The following is a 23,041-nucleotide window of genomic DNA, read 5'->3' on the forward strand; positions in this document are numbered from 1 at the left end:
ACCCCAATACAAAAGGGGGGAGGCAAAGACTACCTTAGCATGACAGAAAGGACAAACAGAACAATTACTTGCTTCATTACTTGAAATATCAAGCAGCTATTTCCTGAGCTTTAGGCAGGATGTGCTGCAACAACACCTTAGACCAAGAATCCTGTAGGCAGCCACTCCCTGGGTCAAACCTCCTGTCTGAAACATGAAAGAGCAGGAATAGGCTTGAATTCTCTGACTTTTGGTCAAGGTGGAGCAGATCCACCTCTGTGGGCCATCTTAATATCCAAAATACCAATTAATGCCCTAGGTCAGAATATCTTGCTTGTAACCACTCCTTAAGTCAGAGCAGGCGTAAGCTCTGACCTTCAGTCCAGGTGGAGTGGACCCACTTCTGTGGGCCCCCACAGGCAAAACACCCATACATAGAGTAAAAAAATAATATGTTTTTTAAGATTTAAGATTAAGATTATCCTGCCTTAGCCACTCAAGTAGGTAGGTAGAATTAAAAGCCATATCACCAGTCCCAGCAAAATGTTTCCTTTTTAGAAAATAAATAACCAAGGAAATATGCACAATATTAACTGCAAGGAACAGAGTTTATTCTCCCTACATGAGACTCTTGCCTCAAGGTCTTATGCTTTGGGGTCATACATAAGAATTGTGAATTCGCTAGAAGTGGTGACGCAGGTTTGTTGATTGCAGCTGCTCAGGAAACTGAGGTAAGGGGATTGCAAGTTTGAGAGCAGGGTAATTTGGTGAGATAGTGTCCCAATATGAATAAAATAAAGTCTGTAGCTAGAGGGCGGTGATGAAGTGGTTTCTTAGCATATGTGAATCCTTGCGTTTGATACCCAGTGAGAAATAGAAAATTGAAAGGAAGGGTAGGAGTGATGGAGAGGAGGGGAGGGCACGAAAAGAAAGAATGTGAGCTAATGCATTTTAGCAAAATGTATTTTTAAAATATAGTAATGTATAAGCCTAACAAATGACCTGAAAGATCACTTACTGTACACTATGCTAATAGTGGCCATTCATAAGTGTGTGTATACCAGAAGACCTTATTTCTCGAGGGAATTCAAATTTGCCTTAATATTGTAATACACGTAAAAACCTAATGCTATTCTTATTAATTGTCCCCATCTCATGTGGCATTTTGTCAGTGACATTATCCTAAGTTCCAAAGCAGGTCGTTTTCAAAGACACAGAATTAGTGTTCAGGGTTCTCAATTTCATTCTCAGCCATATGTGCCAAGTTTGCAAAATTCTGATAAACAAAATCATCAATCATGATAGATAAATAGATTAGGAAAGATCTCTCCGTGGCTAAAGTGTGAGGACCTGAGTTCAGATCCTCAGAACCCATGCAAAGGTATTAGAGCGTGCATCTGTAATCTCCATGTTCTGTGGTAAGATGGGAAGAGATACAGGCAAATCACCTGAGACTTTTGCACCATATAGGCTACTGTACATTGTGGCAGACAATGTGACTCCATTTCAAACAAGATATAAGGAAATGATGGACATCTAAGGTCATCCTTTGACCTCTACACATAAGTTCACCCCAACACACATACACACACATCGTATACATACGTGAAGATAAAAAAAAAGTCAGTCAAATGGTGATTACATATATGTCAAAGGAGTTTTCTTGAGAATTCCTTGAGATAAACACTTCTGGAAAACATAGCAAAAGGACCTTTGAGCACTGGTAGCTAAGTGGCTGAGTTTTCCTACTCTGTCTCCCATGAAGAGTGTAAGTTTGGGCATTGCCAGCCCTTTGATTTGTCTGTCCACTCCTCTGCTATTGCTGATACTGATACTCCAGGCACCGTTCATGAGCTTTCAGTGTGTTGGCTCTGTAAAGATCATATAGTCCTAGTCATTAAGTTTGTGTGGATTACGAGAGTGAGCATTGTGTAAACAAAGGGGATAAAGCCTGTTAGGAGACCACTAAAGTCTAAACATAATAGGAGAATAAACTGTAGCAATATGTTTAGGAAGGGGACATGGGACGGCATGCTGTGCCAAAGGGAAAATCCATATGATGTGATAGACTGCCAATGGGGCTCAAGGAGGAAACGGACAGTTGGGGGTGACTCCTTTTTGTCTAGATTATGCGATTGAACTGTGGTTCTGTTCAAGAAGAGAGGGAAATTAGAAAGAGGAAGTGCTTGGAGAGAAGGTTTGGCCAGATAGAGCATAAAATTCTGGTGGAATAAGCAGGTGCTGTTGTTGAGAAAAGGGCTGGGCAGAAGTTAGGGACTAGAGTGCCATCTGAAGAGACATGAGCAGCACTAACTGTGATGAAACAGGGAGATCCAGAAGATAAGGGGAGAAAAGACTGATTTGCGGGTGGTAAGAAGATGGAAATCCAGGAGCCTGAGAAGGAGATCGGGTCATGGCACCATGTGGGGTGAGTAAAGGGGAGCTGGAGGAACATGGGGATGACCCAGAGTGCTAAATCTCAAGGAGGCTCACAAGTGAAGAGAATCTGACAGTGTAATGACCATGGTGCCCCTTGTCAGAGCGGTGTAGGTGGCATTGCGGGTAAACAGGTTGCCGAGTAAATGAAGGTGAATCTTACTTCTGTGGACGCCGAGCGGTGACACAGCTTTTTCACCCTCGTATCTCTCCTGCAGCATGAAGACGGAAAGAGCAGCTTACCAGGGGAGCGATTTGGTCTTTGTCCAGACATGTTTTACCCACTGGACATACCCGTTCTACTCAGTGGTGTTCATTTACATGCACACAGCCCTAGAATAATGAAATAAATGTTCTCTTTGTTTTCAGTTTTGTGCTGGTTACCGTACTGTTCGGTAACTTGTTTTCACTGCCATAGACTTAGAGGGCATTCATGAAGATGGAATTTCCCTCCCACTGCAGGATTACCTGAGCAGAATTTTTAGTGCCTGTGATGAGATGTGAAATATCCAAGCACTTGGGAGCTGGGCACAAGGTTGTCAAGAGGCATGAATATGTCAGGAATTTGATGGTTTGAAAGGCTCTTAACTTTAAGTACAAATAAATACTAATCTTTAAGGAGTCCAGTTTTACCAGCATATCCTATCATTTATGAACTCAAGTTCCTTCTAAAGGATTATTATTTATGATACTAAATGAAATTGTTAGTCCATAATGTGGCGTTGTTGTATTTGGAAGTTATTTCTGCTCATTAAGGACGAATTATGTATGCATGATGGTTTTCACCATAGTGTATAAATAGAAGAAAGAACAAGAATCTGCTGGGATAATTAGGGGAATCTGTTGAAGCACGAACGGAGCTTGTGATGAGGAAAGATCGCTCTTGGCATTTCACTTTCACGGCATATGGTTGTTCGGATGTGTCCTATGCATACACGACATTTCAGTTAACCAAGACCTCTTGTGCTGGTCCAAATGAAAACCTAAGCAGTCGGAGTGGAGGCTGATTCCCATGTAGCATGGCGTGCTGCTTCTTGTAATAAGTAGGAGTACTCCAGGGATACAAAGGCCAGCATGAGACGTACCTAAACTGGTCACATAGTCCTCTGTTACTATCTGATGTTACCATGCCTGCATAACTGTATGAGCAATGACTGGCAGAGTATGTTTACTTATAATGGTATCACCACAGTCAGGTGGATAGTACATTGTGCCACATTGTGGCTGTCGTGATGCCATGAGATGATAGGGAATTACAGCTCCTATAACCTAGGGGACCACATTCAGTACGTAGGCTCAATGTATGTTGGTTCAGCATGTCCTATGGTGACATGTGGCTATAATTAAGTAAATGAAAACTTTCAGAGCACCCTTAATTTGCTGTGAAGGTTACTCAGCATCCATGCACTGTAGGTGTGCCTGGCGCCGTTTTGATTTCTGTATCCACGGAAGTGGTCGTTCAGTAACTTGGCCACACAACTTGTTCTTCTCCTTCCACCATTCCAGCCCTCACCCTGACTTCAGCCATGGTTGTACCTTAAGAGTGGTGATTAGCAATCCTTTCCTCACACCGGGCACTTCCACTTGCTCTAAGAGCTGATGTGCGGTAATCTCTTTCCCAGTTCACTTCTGTCTCAGTACTTGTCCACCGAATTAGCTGAACTCAGACCCAGTGATCTACTCTCCGTCATCTCCCCCTTTCTTACCAGTTTAAGACTTTTGCCCAAATGTTATACCTCCCCTCATAGTGTGCTTGTATCTATTTCTGTATCTGTCTCAGCCTCATTAAATCCAGGACTGTTTGTGACCATTTTTCTCCCTGAAGATGTTCTAATGTTAAGTAGATTTAAAGTTTTTGAAACTATAAAATCAATACAATGAAACTGGTTCATTTTAAATAAAGTTATTTATTAACCTTATAAAATTTGCACAGTAATCTTATTCTATGTGGCCGTAATAATCTGTTGGTAAAAAAAAATGTAATTATGTGTGTCTCCTAACATAATACATAGGAAGGCCACAGACAAGGCCTTGTTCTGCATCTTAGTTACTGTTCTACGGCTGTGAAGAGACACTACACCTAAGGCAGCTCTCAGAGAGAAAGCATTTAACTGGGGCTGGCTTACAGTTTCAGAGGGGTGGTCCATGATCATCATGGCAGGCAGCATGGTGGCAGAACAGGCAGGTGTGGTGTGGGAGAAGTAGCTAAGAAGTACATCCTGGTCCATAAGTAGAGAGGGCACAGAGTCTGGGTCTGGCATGGGCTTTTGAAACCTCAAAGCCCACCCACAGAGACACACTTCTTCCAATAAGGCCACACCTCCTCCTACTTCTAATCCTTTCAAATAGTTCTGCTCCCTGGTGACTAAGCATTCAGATATCCCATGGGAGCCATTCTTAATTCAGACCATCACACTAGGGCAGAAAAGATGACTCAGCAGGTAAAGGAACCTGCTGCCAAGACTAACAACTTGAGTTCAATCCCTGAGACCCACTAAACTGACATACAGGTTGCCTTCTCTGTTTCTCTCTCTCTCTCTCTCTCTCTCTCTCTCTCTCTCTCTCTCTCTCACTCTCACACACACACACACACACACACACACACACACACACACCATAAATAAATATAGTAATTCAGTACTAATCTTTTTATATTTATATTATTTATATTTATATTAAAAAATTTATACTGGCAAATATAAAATTTTCAGTGGTCTGAAGTTTCATATATTCATGTTGTTTCCAAGAAAAATTAGCACCCTCAATGTATAACTTGGATTTTATAAAATAAAATAATTAAAATTTCCATGTAGCTAATGCTTTTTCTTATTAATACCTTATTACTAACTTTAGCCTATATGTGTATGTGTATTTCATAGGAAATCGCCCGCCATTTACGTCCCGAGACCCTCAGAGCAATCTTTGGTAAAACTAAGATGCAGAATGCTGTTCACTGCACAGATCTACCAGAGGATGGCCTCCTGGAGGTAAGACCAAGCAGGGCGGGACTCCCGCTTACACTTTAGACTCACTAGTAATCTCTGCCATTCTTGCACAACTCACACCACTTAATAGTGTGCGATTACACTGGGTTTTGGCTGTCCAGTAACTTTCTACTATAAATATCAAATATACCCAAGCATGCGCTCATGATCCTAGGTAATCCAGAGGGCAACACAAAAGAATTTCTTTCTTAAAATCATTAAATTTTGTTTGTTCTTTGAGTTTTATATAATGTATTTTGATCACATTGAACCCCATCCCAACTCTTTCCAGACCCGTCCTCACCTCTCTGCTCACCCAACTGTATACCCTCTTTTTAAAGACATCACAGCAAAATTTAAAAAAAAAAAAGACAGGGAGTTCAATTTGTGCTGCCTAAAAGCTCCTGGGTGTGAGGCCATCTGTTGGAACATGTTTGAAGTCACACTGTAAAGAAAACCAGCTCTTCTTTTCCCAAAAGCTATGAGTTGTCAATGTCTTTAGCTAGGAGTAGGATGTGTGACCACTTCCTTCAAGTACAGATTTTGTGACCTGAGTTTGCACCAGTCTTATGCACGCTATCACAACTGCTGATGTGTGCAACTGCCGTGTTCTGTGTAGAAAACAGCGTTCGATGATAGTCACCATAGCCTCTGACTCTTAGGCTCTCTCTTCCCCCTCTGCTGCCGTGATCCCTTAGCCTTGGAGGAAGAGGGACAATATGAACACCTATTTAGAGCTGAGCACGATGTTGTCTGTCATTCTCTACTAGTCATGACAAAGCCAGCTCTGTGGTCATAGAAGCAATGGCCATGGATCTATAACATGAGAAGTCCTAGATGACGTCACTGGCAATGCTCTCTGATGCTCTGCTAGCTGCAATACCGATGCTCTGAAATTTCTGTACTGAAGAAAGCATTAGTGAGAATGGTCAGCTCAGCGAGGCACCAGAGAGTGCCTGGATTTCTTCCATGGGCAGGTTAAGGAGCTGATGTCCAGCGCAGATGAGCTGAAGTAAGTGGGCTCCCAGCAGCTATGCGGCAACCGTCATTGAAAACCTGAGGGCTTTTCCATACAATTTGTCCCCACATTCTGCTTCTTAGTATACAACTGAATTGATTGCCAGCAAGGCTCCAGAATTAGAGGCTGGCATGATGGGTGTTTGTGGAAGGAGTGTTTGTGGTCATTAAATTGGACACAGGGTGTGTAACTAAGAGAGTGCCCTTGTTGTTGCTGACACTGTTCGTGTGTGTGTGTGTGTGTGTGTGTGTGTGTGTGTGTGTGTGTGTGTCCAGAGTGCTGTGGTGTTTCCCTGTGCTGTAAAAGGACCACTAGGAGTCAAGTAACTTCCAGGCACACTGCTTGTCTCCCCAAACCCAGGTTTCCTCATTCTATGAACTGAAGACAAATGGCGGTACCTGCCCTGTCAAATGGCACAGTGTCTGAAGGGGACCGTTGTTCCTGGTATTGCAGCCCAGGGTCTGTAGGCGCCTGCACACTTCTGCATGACACACCCCTCTGATGGCTTTTTTATTTGTTTGTTTGTTTGATTTAGACAAGATCATACAGTGTAGCTCTGGTGGCCTCAGATTCACAGATAACTGCCTGCCTCTTTCTTCCAAATTTTGGGATTAAAGGTATGCACCACCACACTGAGACAGACGGTCCTACTTGTAAAAGTTCTTCAGTAGATTAGTTTTGAAAGGAAACGGGGCAATAATTTGCCTAATGTTTCATCCACTGAATGAAAAGCTGGTAGTATTTCTCCTTTATTCTTAATGAGAACTCTGTAACAATGAGCTCTGACCCTGATTGTGTGAGACTCACCACGACAGTTTTTAAGATGCTAATACCAAGACTCAACTTCTTGAGAGCCTGCTTCAAACTTTCTGGAAAGATGGCTTAGCTTGCCACAAGCTTGGTGACCTGACTTTGGCAGGTTGTCCTCTGACCTCCACACGCAAACTGTGTTATACACAAATAATATAGTTTTTAAAATGAAGAAAATTCAGTTTTTGAGAAAAGTCAAGTACAATCACCACAGAAAGTTTCTGTGAAAGTGTGAAAGTGTGAAAGTGAAAGGGAACTGCCACCGTGTCCCATATTCCTGAGTACTTTAATGCAGGTTTTAACATAAAAGACCCTTCCCTACATAGCCACATAGTGAGCATCCAGATTAAGAACCTGGCGATTACATATTGCTACTGTCTCAGACTCTGAGATCCATCAGTTGTCTCAAAATTTTTTAACAGAAAGCACTTGGGTCAGACTTCTTTGTTTCATTTTTTTTCCCCCAAGTTTCTCTCAGTCTGGCACAGCCACTCAGGTTTTCCAATTAACTTTCATGACTTTGAAATCTTTGAAAATAACAACAAAAAAAATCTAATCAAATTAATTCATTTATTTCTTTGGCTGTCAGAATTTTTTTCCAGGTAGCTTTCCCATGATCTTCTAGCATGACACTGACTAGTTCATTTTGCTGCTGGTATGTTACTTGTGTAAGGAGTCATTAATTCCTCATTGTGACATAGCCTGTATATACTGTTCCCTGGCTCACCCAAGGCCAGTCCTAGTCTTTCCCTGGTATTGGTGATCATCAGGATCATCTAGCATTTCCCAGCCTTCATTGAAGAAAACACCGAGTTCTCTGTCTTACATTTTGCTTCCATAGTCTGCTCTAGGATCCTCTTGTCTTATTATCTCCATCAAGAAGAAAACACTTGAAATCCCCAAGCTGCTGAATGGACTGTGGTAGCATATTCAAGAATATCAGAATTCTGTGCACCAGACCATAGGTCAATCACCTTCCACTCCGATACTTATCATTTAAAACTTAGACACTTGCTGTGTGGACTGTGGAGCTGTCTTAGTGGTAAAGGCACCCATACAAGCATGAGGACCTGAGTCTGCGTCCTTAGTATCCACATGAAAACCGTGTGTGGCCACATGTGCCTGTTATGCCTGTCGCCCCAGTGCTGGACAGAAGGGAGGCTGGGTTGTGTCCAGCCTACGTAAAAAGCAGCAAGCTCCATGGTCTGTGAGAAAGCCTGTCTTAAAGGGACAGGGAAGAGAGCCATAGGGGAGGATACCCCACATTCTCCTGGGGCTTCTACATGTGTGCACAGGCACACACAACTGCACACACATGTGTATATACATTTATACCTCTCCCCCACACACACACCGCATTGAGAACATCAGTAAACAGATTGCAAGTCTTGCTCCCTCTGATAGTAATGTGTTAATTGTCCGATATTATAGTGAAATATGTACCTTCCCTCTGTTCTTCGTTTCCAAACACCCTGTAATGTGGTTATATCACACTTTGATTGCCAACTGGAATTTAAGAGGCTTTAAATATTGTATCATAAACAGTTGGTGAAAGCAATTCTGAATTTAGTCGAGTCATTGTGAACACATTCTTGTTCCAGTGACTTAAGAACCAGCCAGAAATAAACGTAAGTGGAGGTGGCTGTTGTGATTGGCCTGGGTTTACTGGCTGTGGCTAGCCCAGGCCTCTCCATAGCCTGACCCCGTGATTTATCCTTAGCTTTAGTTTCTGTCCTGAAGGAAGCAGAGTTGTGATTCTTACATGTATACTGTCAAAGAGGAAACACGATGTACAAGGCAAGAGCAAACAGCTTTCTCTTAGGATCTAAAAATACTCTAGCCAGGCTGGTGCTTTGGCCCGGAAGTGGGACGTGACAAGCCAAAAGTCAGAAGAGTCACTGGGGGCATTGTAAAGTCACGTGAAGACCTCCAGACTTCATCCCAAGCCATTCATGGTCCAGGTGATGGTTCTGTGAAGGCTAATACAGTCATGTCGGGGCTGGATAGAGCATTCTGGATAGTAAGAAGAGCTGGTCGTGGGATTGCTAGAAAAAGAGCAGGGGGTGTGTGTGTGTGTGTGTGTGTGTGTGTGTGTGTGTGTGTGTGTGTGTGTAGGGGATGATTTTTCCTAACAATGACTATGAAGGTAAGTCAGGAAAAATTTTGGTAGCCAGATTGAAAGTGGCCATTAGTGTGTCCAGGAGCAGCGATTTTCCAAAGACATTTAAGAAGGCTGAAATGACAGCCCAAGGAACAAACTGAGGTAATCCCTTTCCCTGAGTGCAGAGAGTGACACAGGGCTTACCATCTTTATCTGTGATGTTGAAATCACTAGTGCTTCTCTCAGTAGCATAGGTTAAAGTTTGAATTTTAGTAATAAAATTCTAGTAATAAAGTGCCAGGATAACCTATTCTGAATAATCATAATGCCTTCTTTTTCCATGAAGTTTCTATAAACATTGATTATGTAATATTGAAGCATCTATTGCATTGCGTATCCCATAAAGAGAACTGTAGGTCCTTAAGTCTTTCAGATTCTCAGTACATTCGTGGTGCTAACTTGTTTTAAATTAGTTCTCCCATATTGAGTGGGAACAAGATGGATGGCTTAAAGATGATAGTTAATGCGATTGGCTGCTCTGTATATAGATATGTAGACACTTACAGAATCAGTGGAGACGGTAGAAAATATTGCTGAAAACAGATTTCATTAGCAACTATGGAAAACCCATAGAAAGTAGATAGCAAACCATAAGACTAAAAAAAGACCTTATAGAGTCAGTTAGGACTCTCCACACATTGTCTCAGCTCCTGTGCCTGTTGTGAGGCGGAGCTTCTTAAAGTGCACAGCAGTGTGGAGTCTCTTGGCAGGCTTTTTGAAACCATTAACCATGTTCCTCTTCCATCTCTGATTGGCTAGATCTGGCCAAGCCTGAGAGATTGCACATCTAACAGGTTCTCTTCTGGCTTTGTTGCTGATGCGTCAGGATGCACACTTGGGACAGCTACTGCCCAAAGACAGAGAAACCTCTCTTGGTTAAAGTCCTCAAGTTTGGGGTTTCTCAGACATGGACATTAAAAAAAAAAAAAAAAAAAACATGCCGGTGAAGACACTGGGAAAAATCACTTCCTGTCAGCATCAGCCTCATTTTGTTTTAAATGACGTTTTGTATCCAACAGCATGAATTATCCTTTGAGCTGTCTGAATTCAACCCTACCCAAAGCTCACTGGCTGGCGGTGGTGTCCAGACAGCACAGGGTGGCACTCGTCTGCTGCAGGGGCATCAGGAAAAGCAGCCCTATCTTGTGTTGATAGTTGAAAAGCAGCCATGTGCCGGGCGATGGTGGCGCACGCCTTTAATCCCAGCACTCGGGAGGCAGAGGCAGGCGGATCTCTGTGAGTTCGAGACCAGCCTGGTCTACAGAGCTAGTTCCAGGACAGGCTCCAAAGCCACAGAGAAACCCTGTCTCGAAAAACCAAAAAAAAAAAAAAAAAAAAAAAAAAAAAAAAAAAAAAAAAAAAAAAGAAAGAAAGAAAGAAAGAAAGAAAGAAAGAAAGAAAGAAAGAAAAAAAAGAAAAGCAGCCATGAAAATCACTAGATGTTTTCTACTTTTGATGGCCACTTGGCTCCAGAGCAGCAAGCTCCACGTCTGTGAGGAAATCCTCCCTTCTTCACCGGTGGCAATGCCACCAACCCTGGCACAACACACCTTTAACTGCCCTGGTTTTCCCGTTTTTCTGGGAGGTGCTGAAAAGCTGTTCTAGATGACAGCCATTTGTGGAGTGGCAGTCAGCAGTCATGGGTGTTCCACATAATTGTGGACTCTTTGCACTCTGGGCTTTCTTCAGAGCTGACGTAGAAGACATATATCATGTTTCATAGCTCAAAAGGGAATGTAAACTGTTTAAGATTCCTCAAGTCACAAGAATATTGGATTTTACGCATGCTAAAGAAAACTGTACAAATTAAAATACAGTACACAACTAAAATCCTTTCTAATTGTGTGGAGAGGTCACAGCTTTTTTTTTTCATGTCTAGAATCAGTGAGCTCAAATATATCACAAGTGTGAACCCTAAAAACTATAGTCAGCTATGACCAATTGACAAGTAAAGGTTGACTCTCATAATTTTCTATTCTAAAGGCCAAACTTTTAAAATATAACAGTGAGTCCTTCAGTTTAATATAAAGAATTTAGAAATAACTTTTCTTAATTTTTAAGTTAATGAATTTCATTCCCTTGCTGGTGAGAATGTATGGCCATGTCACTGGATGCTGTTTTATTCCAGCCTTTATGGAGGCGAGAGTGCGATCAGTATAGCAGGGTGAGCGTGCTAGCAGAGTTAAGTTGTGGTGTGCATGTTATCAGTGTGGAGGACTGTATGGAAGGGCTGGAAAGAGTAAGTAGAGAGCTTAGTGGGCAGCGTTGCGGCTGTGGCCGGAGGAACCAGGGAATTCACTATGGGGCCAGCACTGCGGACAGCCTTGAAGAATAAAGCTGGTTTTATAATGTTCCAGAAGAAGAATGTGGCAAGCTCATGTCAGGAGACGCTGGGCCTGTTAAATCTGGTTGAAATAGAGGGTTGTTTTAATAAGTTATGGGAGACAAATATGGAAATACAAAGTACAGAGAAGTTATAGGGCCTTTAGAAGTTTTCTCGTGACAAAAAAAGCTAAGCTATGGATAACAAAAGTAATAAATGCTGTTTGCCAAGCAGTATATCCTGCCTTTGTTAAATGGTTTGCTTGGATCTCCTGAAAGTCCCATTATCTCCAGTCTGTACAAAAGAGTGCTGCTCTCGTGGATCAGAGGACGCCACTGGACTCACACTGTAAATGAATGGCAGAGACCGAATTCAAACCCAAGTCTGCCTCAAGTTCCCAACCTAATGCCCTTTTCACCAGAAAACTAGGACCAAAATGGCTAAAATGTTTGAACTGAGCCAGTTCTTGATTCCAAGATCACTACTAGACAGATGGACACTTCCTTGGTGGTTTCCTGGAGCCCACTATGGGTGAGCATGAGATTTTTCCATGTGTATCAAACAGTAGCTTCTTTGGCTATGGCAAACAGGATCCATCGAAGGTTTCTGCACTGAGTCCCCTTAACCAAAGATGGACGTTTAAGGTGATTAGTAATGGAAAGATGAGCTCTGCTCATCCAGTAAGAAGTCTAAAGGACATAGTAGCCCAGATATTTCGGACTATCCTACTGTGAACAGCAATCCATATCTACACGAACACAGTTCCTGAATACAGTGCCTGTCTCCCACAGCCTCTGCTCTGTGAGAACATTGGCTTGTATTTTATGTTAATTTTTCAGTCCCCAGTGGCTAGGCATGCAATATTCTGTTCTCAAAAATTCATTAATATTAAAAGAAATGACAATACATTAAGGACTAACTCTGTGGCTAAATATTTTAAGTACAGTGAGGGCATATTGATCAAATTCCAGATCTGCCACTTACTTGATAGTTAAGAAAGTTGTGTAAATTGGGCGGCAATGGCGCACACCTTTAATCCCTGCACTCAGGAGGCAGAGGCAGGTGAATCTCTGTGAGTTCGAGGCCAGCCTGGTCTACAAGAGCTAGTTCTAGGACAGGCTCCAAAGCTACAGAGAAAGTCTGTCTCAAAACAAAACAAAAGGTTGTGTAAACTGTTGTGCCTCAAGCCCTCATTTTAAGACTAAGATAATAATAATAATACTTACCTCAGAGGATAGAAGCAAGGCACAAATTAGTTTGTGTTAAACAAATAATAGGTTAAATTGGGGTCTGGAAAGATAACTGTGCAGCCAAGAGCCCAGCTGCTCCTGCAGAGGACCCAGTTTGAGTCCCACATCACAGCTGTCTGACTCCTGCTCCAGGGACACCTCTGCCTTCACTGTCACATATCCAGCACACACACACATTCTTAAAGTAAAAACAACAGCTTTTAAAAATGTATTTTAAAAAAAATAGTTTCAACTTAATGTAGATTATCTTATATTGTCAAAGGTTTTGCTACTCTTAACTTTGACCATTGAAAAATAAATGTGTTAGGATCAAAAGAAAAGGCTATATTTTTAAGAAAAGCTCCATTCTTTAAATTTAAAAGTCCTAAATATATCACAAAGGAACATACATTACACTTCACCAGTAAAAAATTAAAATATGCCAGTTTATAAAGCCTCATAAAAAGTGCTATTTAAAATTGATCTTGTTTGATAGTCCCCTTCCTCATTGCAAAATACATGAAAAATTAAAAGTAGAGATGAGTAAGAGGGAGATCTAATATAAAAGACCTAGGCTACAGAAGAGGCGGTGTGTGAATTCATTCTGTTGCTGAACTCCATACATCTGATGCTTCCGTGTCAAGCCATGGGGTGCAGTCAGTAGCTGAGTCATGACAAGGAGTTTCTGAAAATGGATGGAGAAGAAGATGCTTGAAAGGGCAGGGCTGATGGTGGCCACCCTTGAACACTTCCCCAATCCCCCAAGTTTATGGCCTCATCTTGGAGAACCTGCCTTATTTCTGTTTCCCTTCTCTCCAAATATACCCAAGGTGTCTTTCCAGTGCTAAGGTTCACCCCAGCAGAGAGGGGTGGGCATTGGGACCAAGAACCTTTGCGGAATCCTAGTCTATGACTTCCCTGGGGTAGATGTGTGGCTCCTGTGTCCTTTGGGTGCTCAATTGTTCTTCACCCCTTTATTCCTCTCTTGCCACATCTGTCTCCTGGAGCATCAACACATGAACAGCTGGTTCATCCACCTGCTTCTGAGTCCTCTACCAAAGCTTGAGTAGGGTGGTTCTGATATAGCCATCTGCACATGTTCAGATGTTCCCTCCTTCTCAGCCTCTTCCCAGGAAGAAAGAGCAAAGGTTGTAACTTTCATGGCATGCCTGATAGGTGTCAGGCTTCTTAGCATCTTTCTATAAATTACACCCAAGCTGAGGTAAGACTCCAAGTGTAATTTCACTGTAAGAAACAACTCACTCTGCTTTCACCATATAGAAAACACACAAAAATCTGGTTTGAAACATCCCTTTTAAAAAGAATGAGAAAGAGGACTTCAGTGTGTGTGTGTGTGTGTGTGTACTTGTGTGTTCATTTGTGTGTGTGTGTGTGTGTGTGTGTGTGTGTGTGTGTGTGTTGCATTTGGTGATTGAAACACAAGCTCTGCTTTCTCCTTTGGTTTTCCTTCCTTCCTTCCTTCCTTCCTTCCTTCCTTCCTTCCTTCCTTCTTTAAATTTTATTTTATGTGTATGAGTGTTTAGTCTGTGAACCACTTTCATGCCTAATCCCTACAGATGCCAGAAGAGGGCACTGGGTCCCTGGAACTGGGATTAATAGGTGGTTGTGAGCTGCCATGTGGGTGCTGGGAATTGATCCCAGTTCCTCTGTAAAAGCAGCCAGTGCTCCTAGTCACTGAACAATCTCTCCAGCTCCTCTCTTCTCACCATATAAACTCTGTTGCCTGTCACTTGGCAGCAAGTGAAACTCATGGATCATTCAGTTTTGCAGCTGAGGTTGAGAAGTGCAAGCTAGCTGAAGCTGCTAGGAAGGGCTTGAGAATGCGTGTTCCTTCTGTCTAGACAAGCAAACATCCTTTACCTGCTGTGCCCCATAGCCATTCCGTTCCTACCAAGTAGTGCCTGTCTGTATTTTTGTAGTTCTATTTATTTAAGATTGTGGGTGGGCGTGTGCGGGAGTACATGCAAGCCATGTGTGTAGTTACCCACAGAGGTCAGAGGTGTTGGGTCTCCTGGAGCTGGAGTGAGAGGCAGTTGTAAGCCACCTGACATTGGTGCTGGGAATCAAAGTTAAGTCCTAGAAGAGCAGTATGCACTCATGACTGCTGAGCCATCTCTCTAGCCCAACTTGTTTTTATTTTTACCTTGATGCTTTCAGTAATGCTGATATTTCAACTTAAATGAGTATGAAATCTTCTTGAGATTTTATAATGATAGAGTAGAAGGTGAACAAAGGTCCTTGAAATCCAGGGTAATGCCAACAGCCATTTCTCCATCAGCTGTGACTGTCGTCAAGATGTAGCTCTTCCTTCTGGTAACAGGGTCCAGAGAGGCTAGTTTGCCTTCTGACTCTTAAATTTGCCCTTCTTATAGAACATAAAAGTATTTGTCACAGGCTTGAAACAAGTAATCTGTACCAAATCATAAACTGGAAAGAAATTAGAAGACTGATTCATCTTAGATCTATATAAATGAGGCACATTATGCCATGTAAATATATCCTCTGAGGAAGTTAACTAAACATTAACCTCTCAGAGTTAAATATTATTTAAAACCAGCAAATAGATATGCTCTCTCTGATTAAATTTCTGAAAAGCCTGAAGACGAAGAACCATAGCGTTGTCAGGGTCTATTGTGGTCAAGAGAATGACCGGCAAGCGGTATCAGAAGTGGCACAGGTGCAGGTCTGTGGGTGCCTTTGACCGGGTCTCAAGGATGGCAGAGAAAGTGTTCTTTCTGACTCGCCGTATCTGTGCCTCTTAGCCCAACACATCTGATGCCTCGTCCACGCCGCTCAGCAGCACAGCTGTCAGTCTCGTCATCTAGCTAGGTCTGAAACCCGAGGAGGAAGGCAAAACTATCTACTCACCGGCCTTTGCTCTCTGCTCTTTGACCCCCAACTCCTTGTCTTTGATCTGCACACGGTTCATTTCTTAGCCAGTGGCTAAGCAAGCATTTCTGGGGTAATAAGTAACTCTCCATCACTGATTAAAGGTCTTCAGCAAGAACTCAGAAAGGAGCCTAAAACACTGATGGCCTCATCAAGTCCATCCTCATTGCCGTTCATAAGCATTAACACTACTCCTCCTTCTGTCCGTTAGACCATTGGGTTTCTATTTTGGTTACAAAAAGTCAGGAATAGGATAACAGAGGGAAAATATTAGACCCGGGATTTTCAAGGACAAGTAGACTCAGCAGGTTTTCCAGATTATTCCAAGCTTTTAAAGAACTTGAAAAGATTTTACTTCAAATGCCAGATGCCTGCCCCATAATGGCGATATTAGTACCATGTGAGCAACTTTCTGTGAAAATCGGAGAAGGAAATTTCCTGCTCTTGATTGAGCTGAGCCTGCATTCGGTTACCCAGGGGCCCACCAGACAAAATCTTGACATCAGCTTTTCAGTAGCAAAGTCACCTTCTGTCTTTGATTTAAGAGTAATTTAATTAGTCAGGCAGAGGTAGGCAGACCTCTGAGTTCGAGGTCAGCCTGGTCTACAGAGCAAGCTCCAGGACAGCCAGGACCACAAAGAGACACCCTGTCTCAAAAAGCAAAAAATAATAAACAAACAAAAAGAATAATTTAATTTAAGAAAATATTATCTGTTTCAAAATCAACTGAGATAGAGTAACTATTTGATATAGTGGATAACTACTTGATAGTAACTTACTAAGGTCTTGGGGCTACTTTTATTTTTGGTTATTTTAGGGGAATGGATATTTCGCTTGCGTGTACATAAGTGCATGGTGTGTGTGCATGGAACCCGTGGAGGCCAGCAAGAATGCTAGATCCTTGGAACTGGAGCTGTAAACTGCCAGGTGGATGCTAGGAACTGAACCAGGGTCCTCTGAAAGAGCAGCAAGTGCTCTTAGCCACAGAGGTATCTCCTCCCTTTGTGACTAAGCTCACCCTGCTATAGAATTTATTTGTATTCTGCCATGCCATCTGATTACTGATTTTGTAACTTTTTTTTGCTTTTGCCTTTTTTTTAAAAAAAAAAAACAGCTTTATCATTTTTAATCTTGTGTAGGTATGTGTGTTTGTGGGTGGGTGGGTGTGACTGGAGGCGCCCATAGCATCCAGAGGTGTGGGATCCCCTGGGGCTAGAGTTACAGGTGGTGTGAGCTGCCTGAGTGGATGCTGGGAACTGAACTTGGGTCTTCTGCAGAAGCAGCAAGTGTCTTAACCAAGGAGCTATCTCTCCAGCTCTAATTTTGTGTTTTTATCTGTATGGCGTCGATGTAAAATAGCTCACAAGGAATCCTTGCCTTGTGCCCAGGATTGTTCTAAGTACTTTATCCACAATAACTAATCCAGGGCAAGGCGCAGTGAAGTACACGTGATAACCCCATTTACAACTGAGTTACTGAAACACAGATTGAAACCACCTTCCCATGTCGCACCTGGCACATGACGTAATGCAGACTTGACCCCAGGCAGTGTGGTCCAGAGTCTATGCTCTAGAACCTCACTACCTTCCTATGCAGGGTAGAAAAGCTAACGTGAGGGAAGATGTTGCGGAGTATCTATATTCATATTCCAGATCCTTCTCCATCTCAGCTAGTTGCTAGATACCATTATTCCTCTTGAAGTTTTAAAAAGTTCAGTTTTCTTATATAATTCTATATTTTTGTTTTCAAATTCATGTTAACACGGCATAGAGACCATGATTTTCTTCAGTCTTCTTTTGGCCTGTCATTTTGTATATTGGATACAGTGTACTCTGTCCATAGAACTTCCCATCACTATAGTGATCTGGGCGGAAGCTATATATGGAGTCTCAGTGGGTACTTAAAAAGACTGGGCTGAAGAGATGGCTCAGCAGTTAAGAGCACTGGCTACTCTTCCAGAGGACCCGGGTTCAATTCACATGGCAGCTCACAACTGTAACGCCAGTTCCAGGGGATCCCACACCCTCACAGGAACATACATGAAAGCAAAACAGCAATACACATAAAGTAAAAAATAAATTGTAAAAAAAAAACGAAGCTCTCAATGTTTCTTTCTCTGCCTCTACTCCACTATTTCCTGTGCTGCCTGTGCTACGGTCACAGCCTCAGGACGACAGTAAATGAATCTAGCACAGGAACGGAGAGTGGTGAAGGCAGATGTGTGGACTGTCCCTCTATGGGACTCCATCGCCACCCCATCAACACCCAGTACACATTATGCCCATAGACTGTTATGTAAAAAGTGGTCTGCCTGTGATAAACACAGGCCCCATTAGCATCTTCCCTAAAACTGCAAATTGCTTAATCTGCTGAGTAAATGAATCACTACTACAGGTTTAAAGCCACCAAGTAATTTCTTTGCTCAGAATGTCAGAGTGCAAAACTCTCTGTGCGAAGTCCTCCCCCTGGCTTGTTGTCCATTAACTCTGTGGTTACTGTACAATCACTGTCTGCGAGCTAAGATCTGCCGCTGACTGGTCACACGGCAAGGGTTATGAAACAGCACACACGGTGCACATGGTGGAGCTTTCCTCAGTGTCCCGCGATGGATGATTCCTGAGGCTTGCCTTCAGATTGTTTCAGTAAAGAATCCGTTCTGTTACAGAAGCAACACCCACATTGGTTGCTCAGCATACAGTACTTTGTAGCTAAATGAAATGACGCGGTGGTGTGTGCTGCCATCTGTAAGGCCCTTGCTGACAGTGGGCACTTACATTTCTTCTCCTAGCTGGTATCGAGAGCATTTTCCTAGGTGAAGGGTGTGTTCTCTTCGGTCTTCTACATTGTCTGTCACTTCGGCCCTTCTCGGGCTTGCGTGTGTTTATTACGTTCCCTCTGTCTAGGGCTGGATAGTTTTCATGCTCGGTGAATTTAATGGGCTGTTGGAAAGACTGTCATTGAAATAGGTCATTTTCACCTCACACACAAGTGCTAGGAGACCAATCCTCAGCCGGTGTCGTGGCCTCCGGAAACATTTAGCCGTTTCCTAGCGTGAGCGTCATGTGAGGTTCTTGGAGGATAAAGATCTGCTCTAAGTGTTAGAGGCTATTATTCTAGCAGAGAGAATGAGCTGTGTGCTAGCGAAGCCCATGGACTTCGTGACTTAGGCTCTAAAATAACGCTAGGGAAGGGCGGGCCACAGGGGACGGTAGCTAAGACTCAAGCTGCGTAGTTGTTTTATGTCTTGCTTGGAAATTTTAGATTTATCCATACATTTAGACTCAGCTAGTTCCCGGACACTGTTTTCCAAGTGAATACAGTCTTAGGAAAAGGACTCATAGCTTTTATTAGATCCCAGGCTGACCTACAATCCAAAACCCATTAAGACTATCTGCAGTGAAAAGTCCTAAGGGGATGATAGCGCTGCTCATAGTTCAAATGAAGCAAACCATTACCGTGGCCTATTTCATATGTCGGGAGGTTTGGTGCAGAACTGTGCTAGTTCAAGGTAAAATCATCTGGAAGACTTCCTCGGCTACCCCGAAAATCACAGAGCCATTCACTGAGTGTTTTATCGAACGCCCCCCACTAACCCCTGAACACCGGGAGGGGAGTGCTCAGAGGAGACCATAGTGGACAAGAGCTGTGTCCCAGCCCAGAGCGCGTACTAACAAAGAAACATTCATTAGTCAGTTATCTGAAGAAACAGAGAACTCTGGCCCTAGTTGGGAAGCTGGTGCAGGAAAGGGTTAAGGAGGGTTTCCTGAGCAAAAGGTCTTTGAAATGAGACCTGAAGAAATGAGTGGGGAAGGGGGAAGAGGGACGTCTCCAGCAGAGAATAGCTGTGCTAGGCCCTGGTTGGGAGGAAAGCAAGGACCATAAAGAGCACTGGCCGGCTAGCTTCAAATGACCAGAAAGGTGGCTGCTAGACCGGTGTATTTTAAGAGCAGGCACCTTTATTCTAAAAGGCAGCAAGGAATCAGTCACGGGGAGCAGGTGCTGGCATAATCGGCTGATTTTGTTTTGTTTGTTGGTATTTATTAATTAGTGTAATAACTGGAAACTATCCACACTGTAATTTTAAGCTCACAAATGTACATTTCTCATGTGTGTGTAATTTAGTTTCTCCATGTGAACAACAATGAGGCTGGCCCTGCCAATGAGCCAAGACCTGGGCAGTCAGTACTCCCGCTCCCTGTACGAGGGTTAGCGTACTCTGGGTACGCTATGAGGTGACAGAAATTGAGACTCGCTCCCTAAACCCCAAACCTTTCTGGATTTTAGTTTCAAGCAAATCAAATCTGAATCTGTCCTTTTTGTTGGTCCCACCCCCACCCCCGTTGAGGAGCGTGTGGCCCAGTGAAGGAGGCTCCATGCCTAAGGTCATGGGCTGAAAGAACAGAAATGAGTCTATAGTTAGTAATCCTGGATGTCTCCATGACTCCAGACTTGAGAGGATTTTTTTTCCTTTCCTTTAGTTACAAGCACAAATATGCCTTATTCCTTCTCATAACTGCTAAGAGTATAGTGTGTTCTGTGTAATCAGGCATCTTTTAGCTAAAGCTTGAAGCTTGAACACTCAGCTCCTAGGAGAATGAAACTTCTTATCTTGCGGTGGCCGTGCTGCAGGCAGTGCTAGGTGAGCATTTCTAAGAAAGTCCGAAGTCTGTGCATGCGCGGGTGTGGTCAGAGAAGTTAGCTGAGCTTTTAATAGCCGTGAGGTCTGAACTTGAGTTCAAAGGCAGAAGTTTAAAGTCTTAGATTGGTAAAGTAAAAGTTAGAACTTGGATCTTCTTATGTCAAGTGGACATCCGTGGCTTTTATTAAAATCCAGATTATAAGGGAGGCGCAAGAGCAGAAGGATTTGAAGAATGGGATCTGAAAGGGGTGGTCTGAATTTAAAATCCCCATGTTCTCCCCCTACCAACTTCATGACAAATTATCTTACTCAGGCTAATTTTCCCCACCATGGAGAATCGGAATACTGGCATTTCATAGTAAGAATTACGTGAGACTGTGTGATAAAGGGTGGTATCAGCAGGGTTCAGTGCAAAAGTCAGAACCACTCTAGGTATTCCAAGACCATGATTCCACTGAGGCGCGGCAGTGGAAGGATGAGGGTGTTAACTGCACTCGGATTCCTCCAGTTACTTTCCCTTGATCCAGAGGCGGGCAGCTGTTTGTGCTACCACCTCAGCCACAACTGCCAGCCTAACTGCCTCTCGCAGCCACAGCCCAGGAACAAAGCACTGTCAGGCTTCTCACTGCAAATATTCAGTCTCCTAGGCCTTCAGAGGAAATGAATTAGTTAATGGAGTCTAACTGCAGCAAGAACTGCAGGGCAGCCTGGGAATGTAGTTTGTAGCTTCCGAACTACCAACTAAAAGTAGACTGTCAAGTCAGTGGTCTAACTTTGGAATCTGCCACAAGGATGCAGCCTGGGGGCTGGCACATAGCAGGTGTTCAATAAATGAAAGTTATTACGTGAGGAGGTTCTGCTGCTGACTTACTAGTACCAAAACTACACACACCACCTAGTGTCTTTGCATAATTCACTTTTATAACCTAAAGATGTTGACTTGATTCTATTCTTAGAGATTCATATCAGATGCAATTAAATATAAATTTATTATCCTAGTTGGGAACCTCTTATTTATAACCCCCCATCAAGATGGTAACATAGAATGAAGCAAACGTCTATGCATTTTAAATTGTGTGTGTGTGTGTGTGTGTGTGTGTGTGTGTGTGTGTGTGTACCCAGCGTGTATATGGAGATCAGAGGACATTTTAAAGGAGCTGGTCCTCTCCTTCTACATGTTGGCCCAGAGATCAAACTCAGGTTGTCAGGCCTCATGACAAGTACCCCTACCCTCAGTGGCCCCTCACTTTGATTTAGTTAATGCAAGCACTGACTTAAAATGATAAAACCAGATTGAGCACCATTTTGTGATGGAACATAGCCTACAACATTAAGTATGTAGGACAGGAGAAATATTTCCTATAAATGTCACAGTGATTTTGAAATTGTTTTCTACCTGCTGAAGAAGCAGTTTTTCTTTCTTTTGTTCATTTCCTTTTCTTGGCTCATCTCCTTTCAGTCTGGCATACCTCTGGCTCCCAGAAGCCTTCCTGTGCTTCTCTGTCCACACCCATTTTCAGATAAATAATAAAAGTAGCAGGGAGTAGGTCAGCTGCAGAGCTCCCTGCTTCCTCCTGCCTGCTTCAGTCTCCTGACCCTAGACAGCTTTAGATGGAAGCTGTTTTTGCTTAAGGAAAGAGAGATTCAATTGAAGGTGGCTTACAAGACCTTACTCAACATTTTCAGCTAGTCAGATGTATTTAGAAAAGCAGTGGGCATTCCAGTTGTCTTGGGAAGTCAAGGGGTAGTATAATGTGACTTCTCCTACTTTGGCTTGGTAGCATAATTTTTTTTTCTCAAATTGTGTTTTATTCTGTATTTTATGTATGCTAATCAGTCAGATAAAAGTATCTTTGTATTTAAAGTCAATATGAGAGGGGCTGGAGAGATGGCTCAGAGGTTAAGAGCACTGATTGCTCTTCCAGAGGTCCTGAGTTCAATTCCCAGCAACCACATGGTGGCTCACAACCATCTATAATGAGATCTGGTGCCTTCTTCTGGCATACAAACATACATGGAAGGAATGTTGTATACATAATAAATAAATAAATCTTTAAAAAAAAAATAAAGTCAATATGAGAAACAAACATTTCAATATTTAGAGTTGAAAAATTTTATTCGCTTTTTTATCCAATAAAATGTTCTTAGATACTTACTATCTACACTTAAAATCCAGAAAACTATATTAATACTTTTTTCCTTTGCACATTTTATTGTCATTGTAATTTGAGACAAGGTCTAACTGTCTAGTCCTGACTGATTTGAAATTTGCTACGTAGACCACGCTGGGCACAAACTCTTAGACATCCACCTGCCTCTGCCTCTGAGTGCTGGGATTAAGGGTATTTGTCACCACACCCAGCTTGTATAGCATTTTAGTTCAAATTCTGTAGGGCAAATTGCTAAACTAATGAAATGTGATTGCTGATTAGTAATTAAAACGTATTTTCTTTACTAATCAGATTTCCACATGGTATCTGAGTAATAAACTCCTGGAAGGCTTGTGACTCTAACAGTGAGTGTTTAATCCATGGCAGTGGAACCAAGTAGCA

The 23,041-nt window shown here is 42.7% G+C and overlaps 1 protein-coding gene across 6 annotated transcripts in view; it reads left to right on the top strand.

The window, feature by feature from the left end:
* Nme7 (NME/NM23 family member 7) overlaps positions 1 to 23,041 on the top strand; it is a 142,993-nt gene that overhangs the window by 98,571 nt on the left and 21,381 nt on the right. For all 6 annotated transcript variants that reach the window (XM_005363997.3, XM_013352520.2, XM_013352523.2 and 3 more), the window contains one exon: positions 5,295 to 5,402. In XM_005363997.3, coding sequence (XP_005364054.1) covers positions 5,295 to 5,402 — 108 coding nt within the window. The remainder of the gene's footprint in view (positions 1 to 5,294; positions 5,403 to 23,041) is intronic.

The sequence above is a fragment of the Microtus ochrogaster genome, assembly GCF_000317375.1.
Source record: "Microtus ochrogaster isolate Prairie Vole_2 chromosome 6 unlocalized genomic scaffold, MicOch1.0 chr6_random_2, whole genome shotgun sequence".
NCBI lineage: Eukaryota > Metazoa > Chordata > Mammalia > Rodentia > Cricetidae > Microtus > Microtus ochrogaster.